Source organism: Trematomus bernacchii, unplaced genomic scaffold, assembly GCF_902827165.1.
Source record: "Trematomus bernacchii unplaced genomic scaffold, fTreBer1.1, whole genome shotgun sequence".
NCBI classification, from domain to species: domain Eukaryota; kingdom Metazoa; phylum Chordata; class Actinopteri; order Perciformes; family Nototheniidae; genus Trematomus; species Trematomus bernacchii.
In genome coordinates, this window is record NW_022988082.1 from 1,449,301 (window position 1) to 1,472,921 (window position 23,621).

The 23,621-nt window shown below is 41.0% G+C and overlaps 2 protein-coding genes across 2 annotated transcripts; one reads left to right on the forward strand and one right to left on the reverse strand.

Moving 5' to 3' along the window:
* Nucleotides 1-2,715: 2,715 nt before the first annotated feature.
* hmgb2a (high mobility group box 2a) lies at nucleotides 2,716-5,605 on the reverse strand. The gene is made up of 5 exons (XM_034120946.1): nucleotides 5,453-5,605; nucleotides 4,485-4,644; nucleotides 4,141-4,292; nucleotides 3,807-3,981; nucleotides 2,716-3,414 (listed from the first exon to the last, which is right to left on the reverse strand). The coding sequence occupies exons 2-5, from the start codon at nucleotides 4,638-4,640 to the stop codon at nucleotides 3,250-3,252; spliced, it is 648 nt and encodes a 215-aa protein (XP_033976837.1). The 5' UTR covers nucleotides 4,641-4,644; nucleotides 5,453-5,605; the 3' UTR covers nucleotides 2,716-3,249.
* A 4,484-nt stretch (nucleotides 5,606-10,089) lies between these two features.
* Nucleotides 10,090-21,702, forward strand: pmm2 (phosphomannomutase 2). Its single transcript, XM_034120945.1, has 8 exons — nucleotides 10,090-10,347; nucleotides 13,314-13,425; nucleotides 13,631-13,707; nucleotides 13,868-13,959; nucleotides 14,234-14,333; nucleotides 15,585-15,660; nucleotides 15,778-15,890; nucleotides 20,612-21,702. Exons 1-8 carry the CDS (start codon nucleotides 10,273-10,275, stop codon nucleotides 20,714-20,716), a joined length of 750 nt encoding a protein of 249 aa, XP_033976836.1. The 5' UTR covers nucleotides 10,090-10,272; the 3' UTR covers nucleotides 20,717-21,702.
* Nucleotides 21,703-23,621: the final 1,919 nt, after the last annotated feature.

Below are 23,621 nucleotides of genomic sequence, written 5' to 3' on the forward strand. Positions count from 1 at the left end.
TGGATTACAACAGTCAAATAGGGCTTTCCACTGTGCACTACCTCTGCACAACACAACTGATGCTCTCAAACTCATTCAGAAGGCAAGTCATTCCACAAATTGACTTTTGACAAGGCACACGTGTTCATTGAAAACCACATTTCCAGGTGACGACCTCATGGAACTGACTGAGAGAAGCCAAGAGTGTGCAAAGCTGTCATCAAGGCAAAAGGGGGCTACTTTGAAGAATCTCAAATATAAATCATATTCTGGATTTTTTAACACTTTTTTGTTAACTAGATAATTCCTTATGTGTTCTTTCATAGTTTTGATGTCTTAAAAATTAAATAAATAAAAAACTTCGAATTTGAACTCAAACTCAAACTTTTGACTGGTATTGTATGTGTGTATATATATATTTTTCTTTGTGGGGGTCTGCCCCCAAAAAAACTGTTTTATGTCCTGAGAAAGTCAAATAAGACGGTGTGTAAAGCTACACTGCCCAGCCAAAAAAAAGTAACCACTTTGATTTAACTAGGCCAGTAGGTAAGGACTTTCCACTGGATAATAACTGCAGCGATGTATATGTTTTAGCTGAATACATGTTTTTTAACCCTAACTGATGCAGTTAGTCACTTCTTTAATGTTTGTTCTTTCTGATGTAAAGTCAAGGTTGTAACTGTCTTTCAAATTTGAAGGAGGGTGAGCAAGCATCTTGAGGAACATTCATCATTAACTCCTCCAAAAAATATAGTTTATTCAATAATAACACTGAATATGTGAATCATAACAGTGATTGACAGCTGATAGGAATAATATGATTGTTAATATTATCATAATTTATGTACTTATTGCAGCAGTCTGCATAGATTTGGTACCCCTGCTGGTCTAAGAGTGAAACAAACTCATTCAGTTATTGTTCAGTTAAAATTCATTAAATGATGTCTGTCACCTTATATATTTATATGTAAGGCTTTACTGATGTGCCACAATAATGTCACCAAATGTTATTGAGTTAAAATATAAATATTGTGGCTTTCCAAGTTAACATTGATTGATATGACTGCGATTAAATCAGCATATACTTCTGCCAGGGGATGCCACCCCTCAAATTCTCCTGCCACCCTCTTGCCACCCCATGAATATTGTTCTAGATCCACCCCTGCTTATGCTTGTTTGAACCCAACAAAAGGAAATGTAATGCTTTACCCTACAACACTCAACATAAATCAGAAACAGGTTTATTACCAAGTAGGTTCACACGTACGAGGAATTTGACTTGGTGTTGTAGTGCATACATAAAAGTAAAACAAAAATAAAAAAACATAGAGAACTATTTTAAGAACACAAAAAAATAGTATTTACATTGAAATACAATGGAATAAAATGTGTGCATTAATGTAATGTATAGAGTCTGCGTTGAGGCTGAGGTAAAGTGTCAGTGGGGGCCGGGCCTTGTTGATGAGGCCGTAGCGGAGGGGAAGAAACTGTTCAGGTGACGAGAGGTTTTGGTCCTGATGGAGCGCAGTTTGCGTCCAGGGTGGGAGGGGTCGGCCACTATCTTCCCTGCCCGCCTCAGGGTCCTGGAGGCCGTGGAGGGATGGCAGATTGCAGCCGATCACCCTCTCTGCAGAGCGGATGACACGCTGCAGCCGGCCCTTATCCTTGGCTGTAGCTGCGGCGTACCAGATGGTGATGGAGGTGAGGATGGACTCGATGGAGGTGTAGAAGTTCACCATCATTGTCTTTGGCAGGTTGAATTTCTTCAGCTGCCTCAGGAAGAACATCCTCTGCTGGGCTTTTTTGACGAGGGAGCAGATGTTCTGCTCCCATTTGAGGTCCTGGGCAATGATGGTGCCCAGGAAGCGGAAAGACTCCACAGCAGTAACTGGGGAGTCACACAGAGTGATGGTGGAGTCAGAATCAGACACATCTCATAACCCAGAAAAGATGGTGATACAAACAGAACATGACATACATATTACAGTAGACTCAGCCACTATATACAAATATATTCATTTTCTGAAATATGTCTTTCAGGTTTTAAGAATGTTTGTCCTTTAACAGTTTCAACTTTTTAAATACAAATCCCTTTGACTGGGTGCAGAGTAAGCAGCCAACACACCACCATTCATGCCCTTTATCAGCAGTGAAAATATTTTTACATTACTTCATACTATTAATCTTCTTTATTTTGATGGCAAGAATACTTCTGCCACCACTTCAATTTAATGGATTGTTTTAAATACAAAATTCCATTAAGCTTCGCAGCCAACAAATCAAAATGAGCACAGCCTTCCTAGTGAAGTGACAGAACTGACTGGCTACACTAACTGGAGTGAAAGCATTGTTTGAACAGTTCTTTTATTGTAAGTGTATTGTGGTACTGCTACTTTAGTTGCATACGTTTTCTTTCAGTGAACTAACAAAGTCAGGTAGAGTAATGTAGTTCAGAAAAATGTTAAGGTACACTTTAGTCACCTCTGGTTTTTCTCCCCAGATCAGTACGGTTCCTGTTGTAGAGACAGAATTCCACCATCACTTTTTCCAGTTACCTAATTTTGTGGAATTTTACAGTTTATGTACTTGTTGGAAAATACTGTTTAGAGCAAGGGGGATGACATGTTGAAAAAGGAAATGTTGGTGTAGTTTAAATTGAGCAATAGCAGAATTAAGTCAATCTCGAGCAATTTGTCAGTGGCACTGTAGCGTAAAAAAATAAAATGACCCACTCGGTTATAATATACAAAATTTTATTACAAAAAAAAATCCGTTCTACATGAATGTTTTCATTTCATTTTTACATGAAAGTACATTAAAAATGGCTTCACACATTTTTAATTAAACTACAGATAACTTGGTTGTAAAATGACAGTGAAGAAACGGCACCACTAAACAGAAAACATAAGCAGTGCTTCCAGAAACGATACACCTTTAAAACTTTACCAATTTGCTGCTGTCCACTGTTTGTACATGTTTTAGTCCATTGAATGTTCGAAGGAAATGTATATCTAGCTGCCCGTTTTGATAGAAACGAGGACCTATGATGTAACAAACTCGAGCTCAGCAGAAAACATTTATTTTTAAAAAAAAATTAGGGGACTAAGTGACAAAATAAAAACTAAATCCCTGAACTTGAAAAGGAATACAGGTCTGGTGTCCTACAGAGGCAGACCAACAGGGACAGCCGGCTATACTGTTCAAATCATCCACACAAAAGTTAAGCTGAACAATCCTTTGCAGAATTCACACCCCAGAGATATAAACCATTTATTCATCATCGTCGTCATCATCATCGTCCTCGTCATCATCGTCATCATCATCATCGTCTTCGTCAACGGGTACTGCTTTCTTGGCAGCTGGCCTGCCAGGGCCACCCTTCTTACCAGCATCGCTCTTCCCTGGGTTAAGCTTGGCTTTGTAGGCGGCAACATCCTTAAAAATAAAATATGAAATGCATGAGACAAACTCTACAATGTTGTGGTTTTGTCAGACAACTCCTTTTGTTTACACCAAGATAAACTTTAAGGTTCGTAACATGAGAACTCGGCATTCAACAATGTTAGCCATTTTAAGATTACATAGAATACACAACTTTGAAACAGGAGAAGAACAAAAGTAAGGAAATTAAACTGAATTCTGACCTGACCTTTTTAATATATATATATATATATATATATATATATATATATATATATATATATATATATATATATATATATATATATATATTTCTACTTAATACAAATGTATGCATTTGTATTTTTTTACCTGGCAATAGAATTTAATGTATAAAAATAAAGAAATACAGGACATTGGGTAGTTACCTTCTCATATTTCTCCTTCAGTTTAGCAGCTCTTGCCTCAAAAGGAATCTTGTCTTTGGGAGTCTGTGTGCCCCACAACTCTCCAAGCTTCTTGGCGATGTCACCGATAGTGATACCAGGATGCTCTTCCTTGATTTTGCCACGGTGATCTGAGCAGAACACGAAGAAAGCGGAACTGGGGGAAGGGGCAGGGGCAATAATTAATGCCAGAAAGCACCACAATGCCATTTGCACATTCACAACTCTATTGCAAGGAATATTGTTGAACATATTTGTCGTCTCTTCAGTTTTTAAAGCCCTACATTAGGCAGCATGGCGAGGGTTTTAGACTTACGGTGGTCTTTTTGGTGCGTTGGGGTCCTTTTTCTTTTTGCCAGAGCCAGGTGCCCCTTTTGGAGGGATGTATGTCTTCATCTCTCGCTCATACCTAACCTTGTCATTCTTAGCCAAATCCTCAAACTTTACCTTCTCCTTGGCTGACATGGTCTATGGAGGGGGAGAAGGGAAACAAGTTATACATTTCCCAAAATTCTGATGAAGTTGTCCCCAAATATCAGACATTGATAAAAACACAATTCTACCCCGACTCAAAATACTTATACAACTATATAGTATGTTTTACATTGTCTACTATCACTGAATATACAATATGGGAATTAAAATAATTGAACATTGTACCTTCCATCTCTCAGAGCATTTCTTGGAAAACTCTGCAAAGCCTACGCTGGTTCCAGGGTGCTTCTTTTTGTGCTCTTCGCGGCATGTTGCAACAAAGAAAGCATAGGAGGAGGTCTTTCCTCTGGGCTTATTTGGGTCCTTTCTCGCGGCCGGCATTGCTCTAGAAACGAGGCAAAAATATTACATTAAAACACAACGAACTCACGTAGTGACAAAGCAACTGGACATGCAGTGACATTAGGTAAGTTTAAGACTTACTCTAGTGCAAAAATAACTATTACATTAACTTTTCGCAGTGCCAATATTTCAAGATTCAACGTCGTTCAGTTTTGAAAAAACATTTCCAAATCACAATGTAAGCAAGCTAGTTCCAGTGCTGTTCTAATCGGATTTCTAATTATCTGGGACAAAAAGACGTGACTCCATTTTGGATCTTCCCGCCTAAACTAATCTGCGCCAAAAAGGTTACTTAAAGTAACCCAATGTATAATTATACATTTCACACGGGAGTTCTGTGCCTTATACATTATATTTATCATCCGCTTGATTCTTAACCAAATTACGCACTCAAACTTTAAAATATGGAGCTACGGGACTCTACAGCTAACGCTAGCAGGCTAAGCTACCAAACCAAATGGCGTTTGAACTGCATGTTGCGCACACAGCAAAAGGCTTAACAGGCCTGTGTCTCAAAACCGACCAAGGCCCAAACTCAACAGTTTGGAACTTGGATTAAACACAGTACAAAAACTAACGTGCGACACATTATAGCAATGTAATGATTTAACTACTAATAAGGTTTCGTATGTTAACGTAACATATAAACGATTTAGATGGACTAAAGCCTTTAGGTTGTAAATATGCACAAATAGAATATCTGGTCGCCCGAAAGATAACACAAATAAGAGCGCCTCAGACATTCGGTAAGAACATTACCAAGACAACATGTAAAAACGGCGGGGCCTTACCTGTTCTGAGCAAGACAAGTTGTGAACGACTGAAGGAGGACAAAAGCTTGGCTGTTTTGTCACTGCCTGCGAGCCAAACTAACTTAACTAGATGTAATTCCACAGCTCCTCCCCGCCATCAGCCGATTGGCCAGATTTCAGCATTTACATTTGAACGTAGGGAAAGAGAAAGACGTGCCACTGTGATTGGTTGGATTATGTGAGGTTGCGACATTACGTTCGTGTGCTTTGATTGCACGCTGATTGGTTGAACTGGGCTTTTAAACACACGGCGCGAAAAGTCCTTTGTTTGCTCCGAGTCAAACTATCACAGTCTGTTTATGTGTGGTCGGGGCTTCATGAGCGTTTAACCGTTTGTTTTCTACAAGAGACTGACAGCCGCAGAAAACAACTACAGGACCGTTTTTTATTCAGCAAGCTGCATTCAAAAAGGAGTCGACTAAAACTGCCCTGGTTAAGTCAAGTAAAAACAAACTGCTCATTTTAACAGAAAGAAAATTTAAAATAGACTTTACCCTTTGGAATCCAATGACAAAGGCTATATAAACCTAGATCCAGGTCAAAGTAACAACAAACCCTATTACAGTTTAATAAATTGATGCCAATAAAACTATATACATTACATAGGCTACTGGAAAACAAAATATTTGACATCTGCTATTAATTAGATCTTCATAAGATTGCGTGATGTAATGAAATCAAAGTAAAAATTAAGCCATTTCCATATAAAGAGAAGCCCAATACCAGCCTATGTTTTTCTTTTTAAAGCACCCTATAATATTTAATTAATAAGCAGTGGAAATGTTCAGTTTAGCTTTTGCCCTTACTGCATGGGAATTATTTTACGTAATTCGCCTTACTCCTGCTGGTTATTGTAATAGATAGCTATAGGGCCTACCATAAACTTAAAAGATGCTCCATTTTTATTCCCTTTGAAAGTGGATTGCAAACTCACCTTCGAGGGTGGATGAATGGAAGTTTGTGAGAGAATGTATGCCCATGCTGATCTTTTTCTAAGCATTACAAAAAAGTGTTTGTTTGATAACCTGGAAGTACATTCCTATTCTCCACAGCCAGGTTGATGCTGAACATGTTTTAATCCTGCTGCAGGACTAAAAAAGACCTCTGCTGGCCCGTCTTCAACAGACTGCCACAGAAACTTTAAGTAAAAGGACTAAAAACACATTTTTACTTTTTTAAATAACTTTAAAGGAGGCAGACAGAGAACCAAATTTGCATTGCTCATTTTTTCATTACAATTACAATCACCTGGTCCAAATGGAAATCAGAAACTAGTGTCAGAGGAAAGTGTTGGATTGGTCACAGGAACATGATGCTCTTTTAGAAGGGAGCTTGGGCATGTGGGTGCAGATGACTCCAATAACAAATGAATTGATTGAATATAGCTTTATATTTTGTATGTGTTTGTGTTCTTATACCATCCGTTTTGGCAGAGTATTTATGCTGCTCCTCTTTCTTTGCATGAGATTACCACACTTTTTTCAACCTGCTGGATCATGTTTGATCATGGCTGGATGTTGGCTTCATTCCGTGTGATTACATGATCTTATGTAACTACTGTGAGTTTTATGCAGCATTTTCTGTTTTCTTCTTCTTTTTTTTGCAGGTGATGTAAATGATAAACCCAGTTTGAGTGAATGGAGGGTGATCAGAGCTAAGAACTTTGTCTTAAGGTCACCTCTGCATTTAATAATAATAATAGTAGATTTATTTTGTAAGCGCTTTTACGGGTGCTCAAAGTTGCTTTACAGAGATAGTGAAAAGAAAAGAACAACAAATAAATATAGTACTTATATATTTATATGGGTTTTCTTTGGGGAAGGGGTGGGGTTGGGTCAGGCAAATGCATATCAAATAAGCACATTAGCAAAATGTTCTTCCTTTTGTTGATGCGATGGTTTGATGATAATTTAATCCTGACAAAGTTAAGCCCTTTCAGTCAATATAACAATTCTAACAAAATAACGGTAGGCAGCACCAAAGTTTGGCCTAATTATGAAGCCATAGAGTTGGATTCCTCTCATTTTTTTAAAAACATAATCAAAAGCAGAAAATGTGGGTGGCATAAAACTGGAATCAGTGAAAACATGCCAACCTAGCAACAAGTCCTAGTTTACAGTTACTATTTAACACGGTGTAGCAGATACACTGTAGCTTTTTTGTTTAATGTATACCGCAAACAGCTTGCCTTTGTACTTCACACTGAAAACGTATAGGTAAGTAGCCTTGCCTAGGGGAAGTTTGTGTTTATATTCATTTGATCTTTTTTTTCAGACTGCTCTAACAATACTACAATTAACTCTTCTCCCAGTTAACATAAAAGGAGATCTTGTCATTCCTTGCACCTTTCCGGATTGAAAGGCTCGCTGCCCTTCATCCCAACCATCGGTCTTCCATCGATCATGAGGATTTCCAAGGCTTCTCTGAAAACTATGGGTGAGATTGAACAACGCACTACTATGAAGGTTGATATATGGAAGAAGTTGAGTGGGAAGGTGATGTAGGACAGATCCATAGACATACACCAGGTCCAGCCAAAATATGTGAAAAATAGTTTTCCTGCGTTTGACTGACTGTATTTGCTCTCAGAACACAAGATCATGGCGGAGTGCTCGACGCATGCAAACCTGGCACCACTGGCTTCTGGCAGCTGGTGTCAATGTAGTTGTTACAGGAAGTAACTGCTGCCACCACAGTGAAGAAAGTCTTCCCTCCTACATTAGGTAGGGGGAAGCCTCTAACCGGGGCAATGTTTCGGTAATCTTTGTCTTTTGGGTGGTTACATCTCTGCTCCATGCTGATGGAATAGATTTGGTCTTCCCGCCAACTCTCATTGGTATCCAGAGTATAGCTTTAGCACCACGGGGCAGTTTATATATACGTTGTAGGATACAGCGTTTCGTCCATGTTGTGATGCAAATCTTGCTTTCTCTACCACCTGCTTGTTCTCTGTACACTTGAGTGGTGCAGTGTCAAAGAACAATCACATTCAAGCGAAACAAAATGAAGGTTAATTTTAAAAGTCACCTCTTGTTTTTAGGTCATACATAAACCAAAAACATAAAAAACTATTTAAATAACTTGCACCTTTTTGGACCCTTTTTATCCAACTCTGTCTCTCAATGTTCTTTTCTGTGGAGTGACCTGCCTTGAAACCAGACTGGTGCGGATGCAGAAGGTTGTTCTGATGGAGATAACAGGAGAGTTGTTTAAAGACAGCGCGTTCGAGTGTTTTAGACAGGAACGGGAGGAGAGAGACAGGCCTGTAGTTTATAACATCGGACGGGTTGAGAGTGGGTTTCTTTAGGAGAGGGTTTACTCTTGCCTCCTTGAGACTGTTTGGAAAGTGACCAGAAGATAGAGAAGTATTGATGAAATGGAAGGCATATGTAAATACATATGCTCAGTTGTCACTTAATTATGTATGAGGGGTGTAGAATAACACAACAAACTAAAACTTTACATATAAAGGCTTTACTATTAGGTTATTATTATTCAAATGATTGTATTAGATGTTTAGGTGTACCTAATGAAGAGGCCAGGGACTGGAAATGTTATTTTTTCTCTGATAATCTCTAACTTTTTTTGGGTCTATCAAAAACGAAACAGAGTAGGGATCATTTTTTTGTCCCAGATTAATATGGGGCTATAACCTGTGACTATCTGTGACACAGACATTGATTTATTTCAAGTGGCCTTTATTTAAAAGAGGCAGGTCACATAGTGCTTGGTTTCTCTTAATGTCACTCTTTTCATCTTGAAGCTCATTCAGTTTTCTGCTATCCCTACAGTGTGTGTGTGTGTGTGTGTGTGTGTGTGTGTGTGTGTGTGTGTGTGTGTGTGTGTGTGTGTGTGAGAGTGTGTGTAAACTTCAACATCTTTCTTCAACGTGTTGTTTTACAGCTAATGAAGTCTCCTCAAAGATCCAACTTGAAAATCTCCACGTTCATTGCCACCAACAGAGTATTTCCTTGTTAATTAACAATCAGTTGAAGTCTCAATATGTGAGGTCAACCAAGGTCATGGTGGAGGATTCGATAGATGTATAAAGTATGAAGCACAGAGAGAGGTGTTGATGAATCATTTAAAGGAGGTAGGGTTAGGATGTCACTTTAAAGGGAGTATTGAGCATGAGTAAGGGGGGCACAGAGGTGAGATGTTTTATTATCGTTGGTTTTGTGTGCTTTTTTATATGGGGGAGATTGAGAACTTTTGGTCTACTCCACACTGGAACAGAAAGGTGGCGGTAAGTAAAACCAGAAGAAGAGGAAGCAGAAGTAGTTAACATCCATCAGGAGCATGTGAATGTGGCTTAGACGAAGAAAATGTAGAACATGCTGTCACTGCCAGATGTATAAAACACAGAGAAGAAAGTTAAAGAAATGTGGAGTAGGATTGTTAAATCTTAAGAATCTCTTGAGTTGCGAGAAAGACAACTTTATTTGAGTTCTTAAAAAATACTGGGTCGATGAAGAGAATTTTTTTTTTATATTTCATTTATTTTCCTTTTTCTTCTTCCTTGTAGCTCACTGTTTTTCCCATGTGGTCCACAGTCACACTCCAGCATAGTAGGTGGCGGTAATGCACCTTAAACGTTAGGTGCCACCCGCCATTAAACAAAAAGAAGAAGAAGTTGCGATTTCTGCACTTTTGCAGATGTGAAGGGCGTGGACGAGAGAAATACAACAACTCTTCGAGCAAAGCGACAAAGACTGAAGACACTGAGGGACAGAGGAGACACTCAGAGGAGACAATCATATTCAGGACAGTGAGACAGGCAGCGGCAGAGAGACAGGAAGATGAGAAGAGCCGCCGAGGACCCGAGCACGCTCTGTCTGTTTGACGTCGACGGCACGCTCACAGCCGCGAGACAGGTAAGTGTGTTTGTGTGTGCGCGTGCGTTTGTGTATGTGCGCGCACGTGCGTTTGTGTGTGCGTGCGCGTTTGCTTGTGATATATCCGGCTCAGAGCCATATAATATCTATGCGCTGATCCGGCTCTACGATGTTGTTTTTGTATCGCTTCCGAGCCAGATTGTGTTCCGCAGAAACACGCGCTGAGAGAAAGGTTCCTCCCTGAATCATTAGCCGCGTTCACACCAAGTACTTTCCTGTACTTAGTTCCGGCACTAAGAGCCCTGGCGCTTTTAACCCCAGGGTTACTTAGTACAGATCGCGTTCACACCGGAGTACTTTTCCCTGAGGGAAGATTACAAGTACAGTAGGTGGCGGTAAGCACCTTAAAGTTGTTTGCAACCCGCTACAAAACAAGAGAAGAAGAAAAACTGATACAGGATCTGTTTAATCGCCATGTCGGTTTTCTTTATTGCACTCTCAAGACATAACATTAAATAGAAATATTTTAAATGTAACTAAAGTGTCAGTTGTACATGTCAGTAAACATTGTCAATATAAAATAAAGTGTCAGTTGTACTATATAATAACAGTAATAACAATATAAAATAAACTCCCAGCTGTAGGGAGTCTCAGCAGCAAACCCACCTTTATTATATATCTTCCTGAGACCCACTGCATCCGTCTGCCATAAACACTATGCAAACATACATGTTAGTTTTGGCCCATAGTGGACTCCATGTTGTGTTGTGTGAAATGGGGGGGAATTAAAAGTTTAGGTCAAATAATATTTAAAATGATATAAATTGTCATATTTGTGTATGTGCCCCTGCCATTCCCCCACAAGGTTGCAACATTGATGATAAATAAATGACAAATAAAGCTTTGCCAGTTTATAACCGATGAAACATGATGGTATCAGAATAATCACTTACATGTGATGTATAGGATGCTACACAGGTCACAAAAGATAAAGTGTCAGGAGAAATAAGCTTAATCGCCATGTCGGTTTTCTTTATTGCACTCTCAAGACATAACATTAAATAGAACAATTTTAAATGTAAATAAAGTGTCAGTTGTACATGTCAGTAAACATTATATATAAAATAAAGTCATAACAGTAATAACAATATAAAATAAACTGTCCCAGGTGTAGGGATATTCTCAGCAGCATGCACACCTTAGTGCAACGTTGTGTGTCGTGTGTCAGTATTTACAAAAACTATACCAAATAAACTGTTATTAAATGCAGTTTGTCGCTCATCCTGCCGCTGCGCCAACGCTTCCTCATGGCGCAGCGCCCACACTTCATCCTGGTGCTGCTGGCGCTCCATCTGCTGCTTGAACACTTCTGCCTGGCGCTCCATCGAGGTGAGCATCTTGTCCTCCGTTTCCTGGGCCTTGGTGAACAGCACCATCTGATCTCCACGCAGCGACTCATTCACCACGGCACGCCGGTCCTCCAACGCCTGGGCGGTGTCAAAGAAATTCGCATCCCGTGTCCGCTTTCCTAAGAGGGGAAAATAAGCAATATACAAGTTTAGTCGCCATGTAGTTTTACAACATACTAGGAATGTGTTTTTTGTATTTTCACAAATAGAATTAAGGTTTCACAAATCTGAAACTGTGTTATAAAGAATGTTTAGACCCTCTGGGATAATCCAGTCCAAATAAATCGGCTATGCAGCGATTTAAGAGGTTCAAACACGGAGGATTGTTCCTTTTTGAAGAGTGCTTCATGTATGCTTGAACTTTGTTTAATGTTGTTGAGGCAAGTTAAACATAAAATATGATGAATATTATGAAATAAACATGATTGTGAACATCAGTTCGATGCGCAACGTTCTTTCAAGACAAAGTTACAGTGTGTGTGTACTGTGTGCTCGGGGCCGGTGTTAGCCTATTATGGCTAGCATGGCTAGCTTGATCTACTGAGCAAATAAAAGTACATCTGAGACCATTATTGTGCAGATTAAAACCCCAGTGCATGTAGTTGATTTTACCTTCGTCGTGGTCGTCATCGTTGGCCACTGAATCCGCCGTTTGTAGTCCTGCCCGAGTTTCTTTATTTTTAGCCGGTGTGCCGTGGGGCTGTGCTCATTCCCAGGTCGAGTGAAAGCTACTGAACTGGCTTCAGTAGCATTCCCTGGGTCGCGTCCTCTGCGTAGATCTCCAGAAGCGCCGACACCTCCTCATCATTTCTTGATGCTTGCCATAACTGCTTTCAAAAACAAACACAACGCACGGAGCGTTGTGTTTTTGTAGCGAGGAAAAACAATGGCGGCTCTACACAACATTTTCAGAGTTGTACGGGCGTGGTTTGCAATTCGCCCAGCCAATCAGCACTGGGGCACTTTTGGAGAACTTTTCACCCACAGAAAAGTACGTTCTCTGAGTTGGCTCTAAAAATGGGGGTAAAAGTACCCGAGATTAAGTACGATTTTTGGTGTGAACGCGACTCACGGAACTAAAACGCGAAAAGTACGGTGAAAGTAATCCGGTGTGAACGCGGCTATTAGCTGATGTGAAGCTGCTCCGATGCTCCGCCGTAGCGTCATGAGGCACTCACTAATAGTTATCATTAACAGTATTCACGTATGAGCTTACTTTCTTTAAGTGGTGGGTGTTTGATTGTGTATTACTATCAGTGCTGGGAGAATAACTGTTTCACAACAGGGTATAGTAAGTGTGCTTGTTCAACAGACAAATCAGGTAACACAATGTACTATCACTGCATGAAGAATGACCATAAAGCCGCCGCCACCATAAAGTTATACAAAATAAATATTCTATAACTAGTAATACAAGTAAAATGTCAGAGACCGACAGAAATAAGTGAACACAGCTTTGTTTTGGCTGGAAAACTAAAACATTTGACACAAATCCTGACAACTGGAGTGCATGCAGGTCTTTTTATTGTATTGTTGCAATAATCTCTGTGTTTTACCTTAATATTCCAGTTAATGTGTGTTTGTGTGTGTTTTCAGCGTGTCACTCCACACATGTCAGATTTCCTTGAGAAGCTAAAGACTCGGGTTCGAGTCGGAGTGGTAGGAGGGTCGGACCTTTGTAAGATCAAAGAGCAGTTAGGAGAAGATGGTGAGACACGCGTATTGTAAACCATATCTATCTATCTATCTATCTGTCTATCTGTCTATCTGTCTGTCTGTCTGTCTGTCTATCTATCTATCTATCTATCTATCAATCAATCAATCAATCAATCAATCAATCAATCAATCAATCAATCAATCATATAGATATAGACCGTTAATTAGTTAGTTTGACTCTCTGTGTGATTGTGCAGTGATCCAGAAAGTGGACTACTTGTTTGCTGAGAATGGTCTTGTGGCCTATAAGGATGGACAGTTGCTCTGTATCCAGGTGAGATTGACGTTATGTGTGCACACCTTTTTTATTAACAGCTTTTAAGCCTGTATTGTCATCTTTTTGTTTGACATATTAAGTTAATTTGCCATCCTTACCTTTTGTTTTGTAAACAAAATAAATCAAACTGTTTACTGTGTCTGCTTGCTGTTATCAGTCTATTCAGGCCCATATGGGAGAAGAGTTGCTCCAGGACTTCATTAACTTCTGTCTCAACTACATGGCCAAGATCAAACTGCCTAAGAAGAGGTACAGATACAGCTGGTTTAGATTAGAATTAGAATTGCTGGGTGAAACCCTCTTTATTTCACACATGCACACAGCACACACAGTGAAAGTTGACCTCTGCATTTAACCCACCCTAGTACTAGGAGCAGTGGGCAGCTATTCTACAGCGGTCATGATCTCATTAGCCATATGTACTTGTTTTTTCGATTTCTGTGTAAGCATGCAGACCATTAAAATGTTAATAATAATTAAAAGTAATGAAGGAACATTTATTGTAATTTGGCATGTTTCACAGGGGGACATTCATTGAATTCCGTAACGGCATGTTAAACGTCTCCCCTATTGGGCGCAGCTGTACCCCGGAAGAGAGGAAGGAGTTCTACGAGCTGGATCAGGTACACACTCATTCACATAAATGCATCATTTAAAGCTGCACTCATCCATATCTTTCACATTAAAGGTAGAATGACTCACAATGTAGTGTTGCAGAATTGCGTTTCTAAAATGTAGTCAGCAATCAGCATTTTATAGTTTCCGGTTCCCTCGTCTTGAAGGCAACCATTTTTGAACGTGTTTTTTGTTCAAACCTGAAAAAAGGTCTGTGGTTAACACAAGCTGGGTTTATGTTTTTGTGTGTCACGAAAAGACGGTTTCTAACAAGTGAATACATGACTGTGTGCATCAGGCCAAACATTAGCCACCTTTATCTTAGTGTCTAATGGCGCATTTCCACTACACGGCCTCGCTCGGTAGGGCTAGGCCTCGTTAGGACTGGCTCACTTTATGGCGCATTTCCATTACAGTTTAGGAACTGGGGTAGTATCTATAGTAACGCAGTGTAGGCGGAGCCGTGACGTCATCTTCAATGAGAACCCCAGAAAAACAACACAGCCGTTAGCTGTTAGCACTCAGAGCTCACAGCTCCTCATATATGTTCAGAAACTAGACAAAAGTGAAACAAGTACAAACCACAGACTGCCTGTGTCATGGCGAATACAGTCGCTGCTTTATTTATGTCTGTATAGGCCGTTGTTGTGAGTGTGGACGGTCGGAGCATATACTGCGTTAGCTTAGCCAATCTCCATTTAGAAAACAAGCATTTTAAAAGGTTTTTCCCCTGCCGTCTGTCTGCAGACTTGACAAAGCATTAATTCATGGTTTTTACTAACCGGTATCAGTATGTTGTTACTTCGGCATCATTTTGAAACGTGTATTACAATTAAATCACGGTCAAATATGTCCATCTTGTTGTAGTTGTAGCCCCCTTGCCAGCGATTCTCTCTCTCTAGTTTAGCATACTCAGCCCGACTCAGCCTCGTTGTCTCTGGCCCTAGACCCACGATTTTATGAGGCCAGAAAAACTGTGAATTAGGACCCGCTAGCCGGTACTAGGCCAAGTGGAAACGCAACCAAAGACGGGCCGCTGACGTCACAGCCCTCTTAAACCGTGCTCCGCGCTGTAGTGGAAACGCGCCATTAGTCTCTTCTGACTTTTTTTGTTGCCGTCTTTGCGAAATAACCATTCTTCTTTAACCTTAGGATGTTTGTTTTACTTCTCGTTTCAAAAAGGAAAAAAAAGATTAAAATGACAGAAAATGGCTCCATATTTAGTGCTGTGTTTATATTTACATGCTGCTCTTTTTCAGAAAGAGAAAATCAGAGAGAAGTTTGTGTCAATATTAAAGGAAGAATTCAAAGGAAAAGGACTGTCATTTTCAATCGGTGAGTCAACTCCAATTTCAGTTCCAGTGTTGGTTTGGAAGGCTCTATTAGAATGTAGGAACAGAGCATCAGGTGGATGTCATCATCTTCCTGCCTCTCGTCCTTTTCTGCGTACAGGAGGCCAGATCAGCTTTGATGTTTTTCCTGACGGCTGGGATAAGACATTCTGTCTGAGGTTTGTTGAGGAGGACTTCTCAACCATCCACTTCTTTGGGGACAAGACCAAACCTGTGAGTATGCTAACTGATGGCAGAGGACAGAACAACATGGTTCTTCTTTCAAAGGCTCAGGCCATACACACAATCGACAAACTTACACTTTTTGTCAACAAGTTGTAAATCTATGCTGTCTGTCTATGGCAGCCCAGCAGAGACCTGCAGTATACTGCAACCCCCCCCCCCCCCTTCTGTTCACCCTCACTAAGCTGGCCCATATTTCTCCAGTCTAGAGTCTGTCCTGCTTTTTAAGCTGTCTTCTTATTGTTTCATGCTTTAGTGTGGATGCATGTTTCTCACACACACACAGGGCACACTCAGCGCTGTGTGGTCAGAATCAGAATACCTTTATTCGGGGACATTTTGACATTTGTTACAGCAAGTAAAGGGCCAAAGACAGCTTAAAATGTATTAAGAAGCATGCATACAAATATTAAAGATACAACTAGAAATTACACAATATACAAAATAAACATCCATTCACAGTTTAGAAATAGCAGCCAGGTGAGAGTGTTGAAGGTGGAAGTATTTATTTGCAGTATATATACAGTATATTGCACATAAGAAGTATTTCAGGAGTGTAATAGTCTTTGTTATTATATGTGTGTGGTGGTTGTAAAGTCTGACTGCTGCGTGAGTGGGTTAGTACATTTAAACTGACTGTAGTTCATTTAGTGTCATTATCTCCAGTTGCATATACTGCAGGTCTCTCTGCCTTTCAAATATGAACTAGAACATTCTTAAACTCCAAGGTTTCCACCCAGCTCATTGCTGAGAAACACATTTAAAAACCTTTTTGAGTACAGCTTTGGCTCAGTCTGCATTCTGCTGGCCATTTGTGATGGGAGGAACAAAGCAGCATGGTAATGCGTTTAGAGCTGGGAGTGGTCCCTGCAGACCCCTGTGGAGACACACAGCCAGGTGTGAAGGTACTGAGGTGAGCCAGATGCATGTCTGACGGCTGTGAATAAAGACACTGCTGCTGAATAAGGGTCTGAATGCTCTGCTGTGGGAAGCTGACCCATCTCCATTCACAAACATGCTCCCATTGATCCAGCCCCCCCAACTCAGTTTGCACACATTCATGAAAGATCTGATTCACACTGCTTTACTGATAACTGCTTATATGCTATCAGCCACTTAGAAGCAGCATGTTGACTTTCAGTGTGTCTGCCACTCCTGTTAGCATCTGTTTGAAGACAAGAGATTTAGGCCCAGGCCCCACGGGAACGCATACGGCAAAACGCATAGGATTAATGCAAACGCAATCGCCAAAAAGCTTCCGTCCACACGCAATATACACCGGATAGTGTCTTCCCACACGAGACAGCTCCGTTTAGATCCAACCGCTGGAAAAGCTGCAGTACATATGCCGAGCCTGTACGTGGCGCTGTAACTTCCTCCACAAAAGCAGCAACTTCCTCCACAAAAGCAGCAAAGAAGAATGGTTGTCATGGCTGCACTTCTGTTTATTCTCCGCGGTGGCGGCCGAGGGAACCGGGCAGAGTTTTCGCCGGTCAACGTGTGTTAAAGTTTAAATCTTCATGCTTCCTCATGCAGCAGCTGATCCAGTAAGTAAACCCGACAGTAAAAATAAACATATTTATAACTAGTTTAGTTTGAGAGGTAATTAAAATAGCTAAGGGTGGTGATCTGACTTGAAGTGTGTGTTTTGCTCCCGCTGCTTCACAGCGGGAGGAGCTGCGTGTCTCCGTCCTGTCAGATTAGACTTCACTCGCGTTTATGTCCATATCGAGAGAAAGATAAATAATCTGAATTCAGTGTGCAGTGTACTTTTGCGGGGGTGAGCAGCAGAGGTGGGGAGAGGCGGGGGGAGGCGGGGCTATTGAGTCGTCATTATCACAAACGGATGACCGTATAGGCTACCACACGGCCCCGTTGGACCCCCCAGAGCGCTCCGTTCCCAGATCTATCCACCTTTGGACCTGTTGTCGTTCGCCGTTTCTACCGTTCCGTTACGGCGTCGTGTAGCAAAAAGGGCTATACGCAAGAGAAATATGCGGATACAACCCGTTTACGTTCCCGTGGAGCCTAGGCCTTAGGCCCCGGCCCCACGGGAACGCATACGGTAGTTTCCGTTACCGTTTTGTGTCGTATAGACCGTTCGGCCACACTAGGACGACAGAATATGGCAGTAAACGACTACGGTAACGATAACGGGTCCCAAGGTGGATAGAACGGCATACGCAACGCTCTGGGGGGTCCAACGGCTCCGTGTGTACGCCCAATGATCATTTTCTGACAGTGATGACGCAATAGCCCCGCCTCTCCCCACCTCTGCTGCTCATCCCCGCGTCAAAGTAAACTGCACACTGAATTCAGATTATTTATCTTTCTCTCGATATGGACATAAACGCGAGTGAAGTCTAATCTGACAGGACGGAGACACGCAGCTCCTCCCGCTGTGATGCAGCGAGAGCAAAACACACACTTCAAGTCAGATCATCACCCTTAGCTATTTTAATTACCTCTCAAACTACCTAAACTAGTTATAAATATGTTTATTTGTACTGTCGAGTCATCATTACTGGATCAGCTGCTGCATGAGACAGACACTGACGCTGTCAGAAGAGGAAAAAGAGAGGCTCCGTGTATTTTATTATTATTATATATATAGTCGTTATTCATTTGTTTTAAAGCTCAATAACAAAGAAGACCTTTGACCGGCACTTTTATAATTTTGTCGGGAAGATTTAAACTTTAACCTGTTCCACTCTGAGCCTGTTTTTCAGGTCTCAGGCTCGAAAATGACATTCCCAGAACAAATGACCATATCTTCCCTTCTAAAAGGGTTAAATTAATAATCTTTTCTCAAAGTAATGATAAACCTGTGAGTTGGATGTAGAAGTGTCAGAATCAATATAATGTTTTTTATTTTAAAGAAAATTCAGATTTTACATAGTAAAAAACTGTAAATTATAGTGTCCGTCCAAAAATTATTTTTTACAGATAGTGAAAACTACCCTTGGATGATGGGTTAGTAGACTAAAAGCTTTAGGAATCCAAAGTACAACATATAATAAGTACCCTGTATCAAGATTGATGCAAAACAAGTGAAATTTGACCTTTTTAGAGAGATTTAGCCAAAAACTGGGCCATCTGGGGTCCTTTGGGTGGATTTGACCTATCTCTGGCCCCCCTTGCTCGATTTGGTTGGTTGACATACCCTTGTGACCGTTAGAGCCAATAGAATCGAAGGGGGAGGCTCCCACCCAGACACGTTGTAAAGAAAAAATGTGGTTGCTTCGCGTGTGGAAAACGAAACCAAAGTAGAGGAATGTCTCCTTCTGGAGTTTGGAAACTAAAACGCAGTTGTATTGCTTATGGATTATCAGAAATAATTTCAAAGAAGGCACAGACACATAGGATGAACCTATGGATTAACTGCAGCATCGTTTTTTTATCGTTTTAATGCCATTGAAGACCACTTTTGACCAAGGTAAGCCATATTTACGTGTTTAGCTTCTTAGCTCCACATGTGATGATGTACGCTTTCGTTTAGAGCGTCGCGAATGTTTATCACTGAGTGTTGAGGAGGGCACCGGTAGATTCAGTGTCTCCAGGACACCAAAAAAGAGTGGTTGGTTGTGCATCTAGGATAAGTAATAAGGGAGTTAGAGTGAGTTTAGTTGCCTTAGTATGTTACGTTTTTTTCGCTTGAGGCTAATTCAGAGGCTGAGTGCTAGCAATGTGGGTTTTTTTTGAAAAAAAAAATTAAAAAGATCAGTTAGCTGAGTTTCTTCCCGTTACATGGATATAACACATTCATAGTTTTATTCAATATTAAGATTCCTTAGACGTTGTTTCCTGCAAATGACGCGTTTATCCGCCCGGTACCGGGGGAAGGTGTGAAACAGGTTAACACACGTTGACCGGCGAAAAACTCTGCCCGGTTCCCTCGGCCCCCACCGCGGAGAATAAACAGAAGTGCAGCCATGACAACCATTCTTCTTCGCTGCTTTTGTGGAGGAAGTTACAGCGCCACGTACAGGCTCGGCATATGTACTGCAGCTTTTCCAGCGGTTGGAGCTAAACAGAGCTGTCTCGTGTGGACAGACACTTTCCGGTGTCGATTGCGTGTGGACGGAAGCCTTTTTTGCGATTGCGTTTGCGTATGCGTTTCACCGTATGCGTTTCACCGTATGCGTTTCACCGTATGCGTCCCTGTGGGGCCGGGGCCTTAACTAACTTCATGTACAATTCCACTGAGCAGAGACAGCCTCCTCTGTCCCAGAAGAGGAACATCCTCACTCTTAAAGACATGTGTATTCACTGTGAGCTCCTTGTAGAATAAGACAGTAAATAGTCACATGACTATGGCTCGAGGATAGAAACGGAATCTACCCATCGGAGGGTCAGTAATTCCATCCTGCATGTATTTTATGAAATGTTCTAAACTGTGGACAGATGCCCCAAGCTCTGTACAGCTCCACGAGTTTGCTATTCAGACAGAGTGTGTGTGTGTGTGTGTGTGTGTGTGTGTGTGTGTGTGTGTGTGTGTGTGTGTGTGTGTGTGTGTGTGTGTGTGTGTGTGTGTGTGTGTGTGTGGTGTGTGTGTGTGTGTGTGTGTGTGTGTGTGTGTGTGTGTGTGTGTGTGTGTGTGTGTGTGTGTGTGTGTGTGTGTGTGTGTGTGTGTGTGTGTGTGTGTGTGTGTGTGTGTGTGTGTGTGTGTGTGTGTGTGTGTGTGTGTGTGTGTGTGTGTGTGTGTGTGTTAGGGAGGAAACGACTACGAGATCTACTGCGACCCTCGGACCATGGGCCATGAAGTGTCCAGTCCAGAGGAGACTCAGCGACTGTGCCAGCAGCTCTTCTTCTCGTGAGACTATGAAGAGTGTTGTACACACACTGATACTGCAGGTCTTGTTTCATCGTATCTTAAGGTTTAATCACAGAAATAATTAATTGAATGCAGCAGTGTAGTATTAATGTTGAGAGGAAAGACTAACGGACATTCGGGTTGGGTTTGAAATAAAGCTGTAATGGCTGTAATTGGGATATAATGTTTTAAAATGTATTGTTGGAGGAATTGTATCCAGAGTTGGGCTTGGCTTGTCATCATTACCCCATGGTAAACAGTTACCCACTAAATGTATGCTTTTGCAGAGATGTGCAATCTCCCCAATCGTGTTTTCGATTGTTAAAGCAAACCTCAACAGGAATCTGTTGTATATGTGATGCATGTCGTTACACATGATCAGGAATTGGCTATTGACAGTAGATCAAAGATCACCTGAAAGGCCTGGGACACTCACACAGAGGACTGATTCCCTTCTGATGATCACATGTCATGGAACACACTGAGCTGGAGCTCTCATGTCTTCCTCTTGGCATGTCTTCTTGTAGTGTCTCTGTCAGCCATGTTTAGTATCACTGCTGCAGTGTATTCACACACAGTCACCACAGTATCCAGACGTCCTCCTGTATGTTAGCGAACAGCACATACTAATACTTTGATGCATATGGTTGTCAGTAGAAGGCATCACATTTTGTAGGAAATATCACCAGACAATGCATTGATGTCATGGCCCCTGCAGGTAGAAATGTATGAGAATATATCTGTCATGAATGCCCTATACAAATGTGTGAACTTCTTTATGCACAGCACTTGAATTAAGTTTAAACTGAAGAAGATTCTACTGTAAAAGATGTGAACTGTGGGAAATAAAATAATCGACCCATTCTGAAAAGTACAATGTGTGGGGAGCCCCGCAGATATGGGATATTAATAATTGTGTAAATCATTTTTAAATGAAGCAAAAAAGGTTTGCACAGAATACCTGAAATAAAGACATGAGCAGGAAAGGTACTCACAAATGTGTGTGACTGTGTTCCTCTGTGTCCTCACTGATACTGATATATATCTGCAAAATAGACAATGATTGTTTCTTTGTTGATGTATCATAATGGGAAATGTACAGGGATTTGAAACCATGAGAAATGTCTTTGTGAAATATTCATATGATCAGTTGTGAGCTGTTTTCAGTCCCTCCCCCTGCTGATGGAGCCCTGACAACAACCCCCCCCCCACACACAGTATCGGTGCAGTGCCTTTTCAGTGGGGCAAGATCATAGACTGTATAAAGGGCAAGATATAGCAAATGTGTGTGCCTATCCTGCTATTTCAGTTTATTCTTTTAATCACACAGCGTTAAGAAAAAATTCAAATGTGCCTACATAACTGTCAGTTGCAGCCCTAGCATTATTATTGGTACTAACAGTATATTTTAAAAACGTTTTAAAATGACCATCTTGAACAGCTACAACATTAAAATACTTCTAGGCAGATTGTGGACAGTAACAAAGTACATTTACTTATATTAAGTACTGTACTGCTCCACTCCCATTCAGGCAAATAGTGTTTCGCTAAGCTGAACAGCCAATCACAGTGATTTCTTTTGCCGACAGCCTCTGCTGCCGATTCAACATGTCGAATAAAGCTGTAATGGTTGTAATTTGGATATAATGTTTTAAAATGTATTGTTGGAGGAATTGTATCCAGAGTTGGGCTTGGCTTGTCATCATTAGGCTACCCCATGGTAACAGTTACCCACTAAATGTGTGCTTTTGCAGAGATGTGCAATCTCCCGATTGTTAAAGAAAACCTCAACAGGAATCTGTTATATATTGTCATATGTGATGCATGTCGTTACACATGATCACGGAAGGCAGGGTTGCCAACTTTGGGTACCTGGCTGGAGTGAGATTTTGATATCATGGGTTTAATTACACATATGCGCACTAAATGACTGCTATCATGTCAGTAGCGGGACCTTAGCATATATATTGGATATATATACAATATATGCAAATACACAATATTGGACACAGACTATAAAGGGCACAAAGTTTCATTCACTAATGAAAGTCAAACACATGTTTGTTTCCACTGTTTTATTGTGCCTGTCGCGATAAGCAAATAATTGACTTATCGTACGATAAATAAAAATGAACTCGATAAATTGCCATTTACATGAGGATGTGACAAGCAGTTTGAAAGGATGTACTTGAATTATTATTATATATTATCATTATGTCAGTGGTCTAAAATGGTCATACAACGGTGCCGACAATATTATCGTTTATCGCAATAATTTCCGGGAAAATGTATCCAACAAAATTAATTATCGTGAGAGGCCTATACATGAAACACACACACACACAAACAAATCTACAGACTTACTCCAAACTGCCAAATATATTAATTAACACACTCTCACTCTCATATACTCTTTGACTCTATTTTGGCCTAGTAGAACAATAAGCAGCAGACTTTTACTTTTTATCATTTCTACTGGACCTTAGATCTGCGCATGTGCAATACGGGTCGGGGATTGACCAACCGGCTCCCACTGCTCTGCTGTCTGTTAACGTTGTTAAGAGTGGTGGGGGCGGGGAGGGAGCGGATTGACAGCTTGAGCAGCTGTCAACTCAACATTGTAAATAACCAACCAAAAATGATCGCCGGTTCATCTTGTTTTTGGCGTGAGAATAGGTTGGGCAGCGTGAGAGCGTGAGATTGAGAGTGAAAGCGTCTGTCACACGCCAGATGCGTGAGAGTTGGCAACCCTGCGGAAGGTGTCGACACGGCCGAAAAGGCACGACGATGTTTCAAAGAGCGTCTTCCCTCACAGGAAAGGCAAAGAGGTTCCACCATCATTTAAGTTTATATACACACCATAGACTGTATATATAAAGGGACACACCAATCTGAGTAGGGCGACAGGA

Excerpts from the sequence above, each read along its gene's own strand:
- hmgb2a (XM_034120946.1), bottom strand. The coding sequence starts at position 4,640 with ATGCCGGCCGCGAGAAAGGACCCAAATAAGCCCAGAGGAAAGACCTCC. Across the intron at positions 3,982-4,140 it reads AACGCACCAAAAAGACCACC|TTCCGCTTTCTTCGTGTTCT; the intron begins GTAAGTCTAAAA and ends CCCTTCCCCCAG. Across the intron at positions 3,415-3,806 it reads TGAAGGAGAAATATGAGAAG|GATGTTGCCGCCTACAAAGC; the intron begins GTAACTACCCAA and ends TTTATTTTTAAG.
- pmm2 (XM_034120945.1), top strand. The coding sequence starts at position 10,273 with ATGAGAAGAGCCGCCGAGGACCCGAGCACGCTCTGTCTGTTTGACGTC. Across the intron at positions 15,661-15,777 it reads AGGACTGTCATTTTCAATCG|GAGGCCAGATCAGCTTTGAT; the intron begins GTGAGTCAACTC and ends TTCTGCGTACAG. Across the intron at positions 15,891-20,611 it reads TTGGGGACAAGACCAAACCT|GGAGGAAACGACTACGAGAT; the intron begins GTGAGTATGCTA and ends TGTGTGTGTTAG.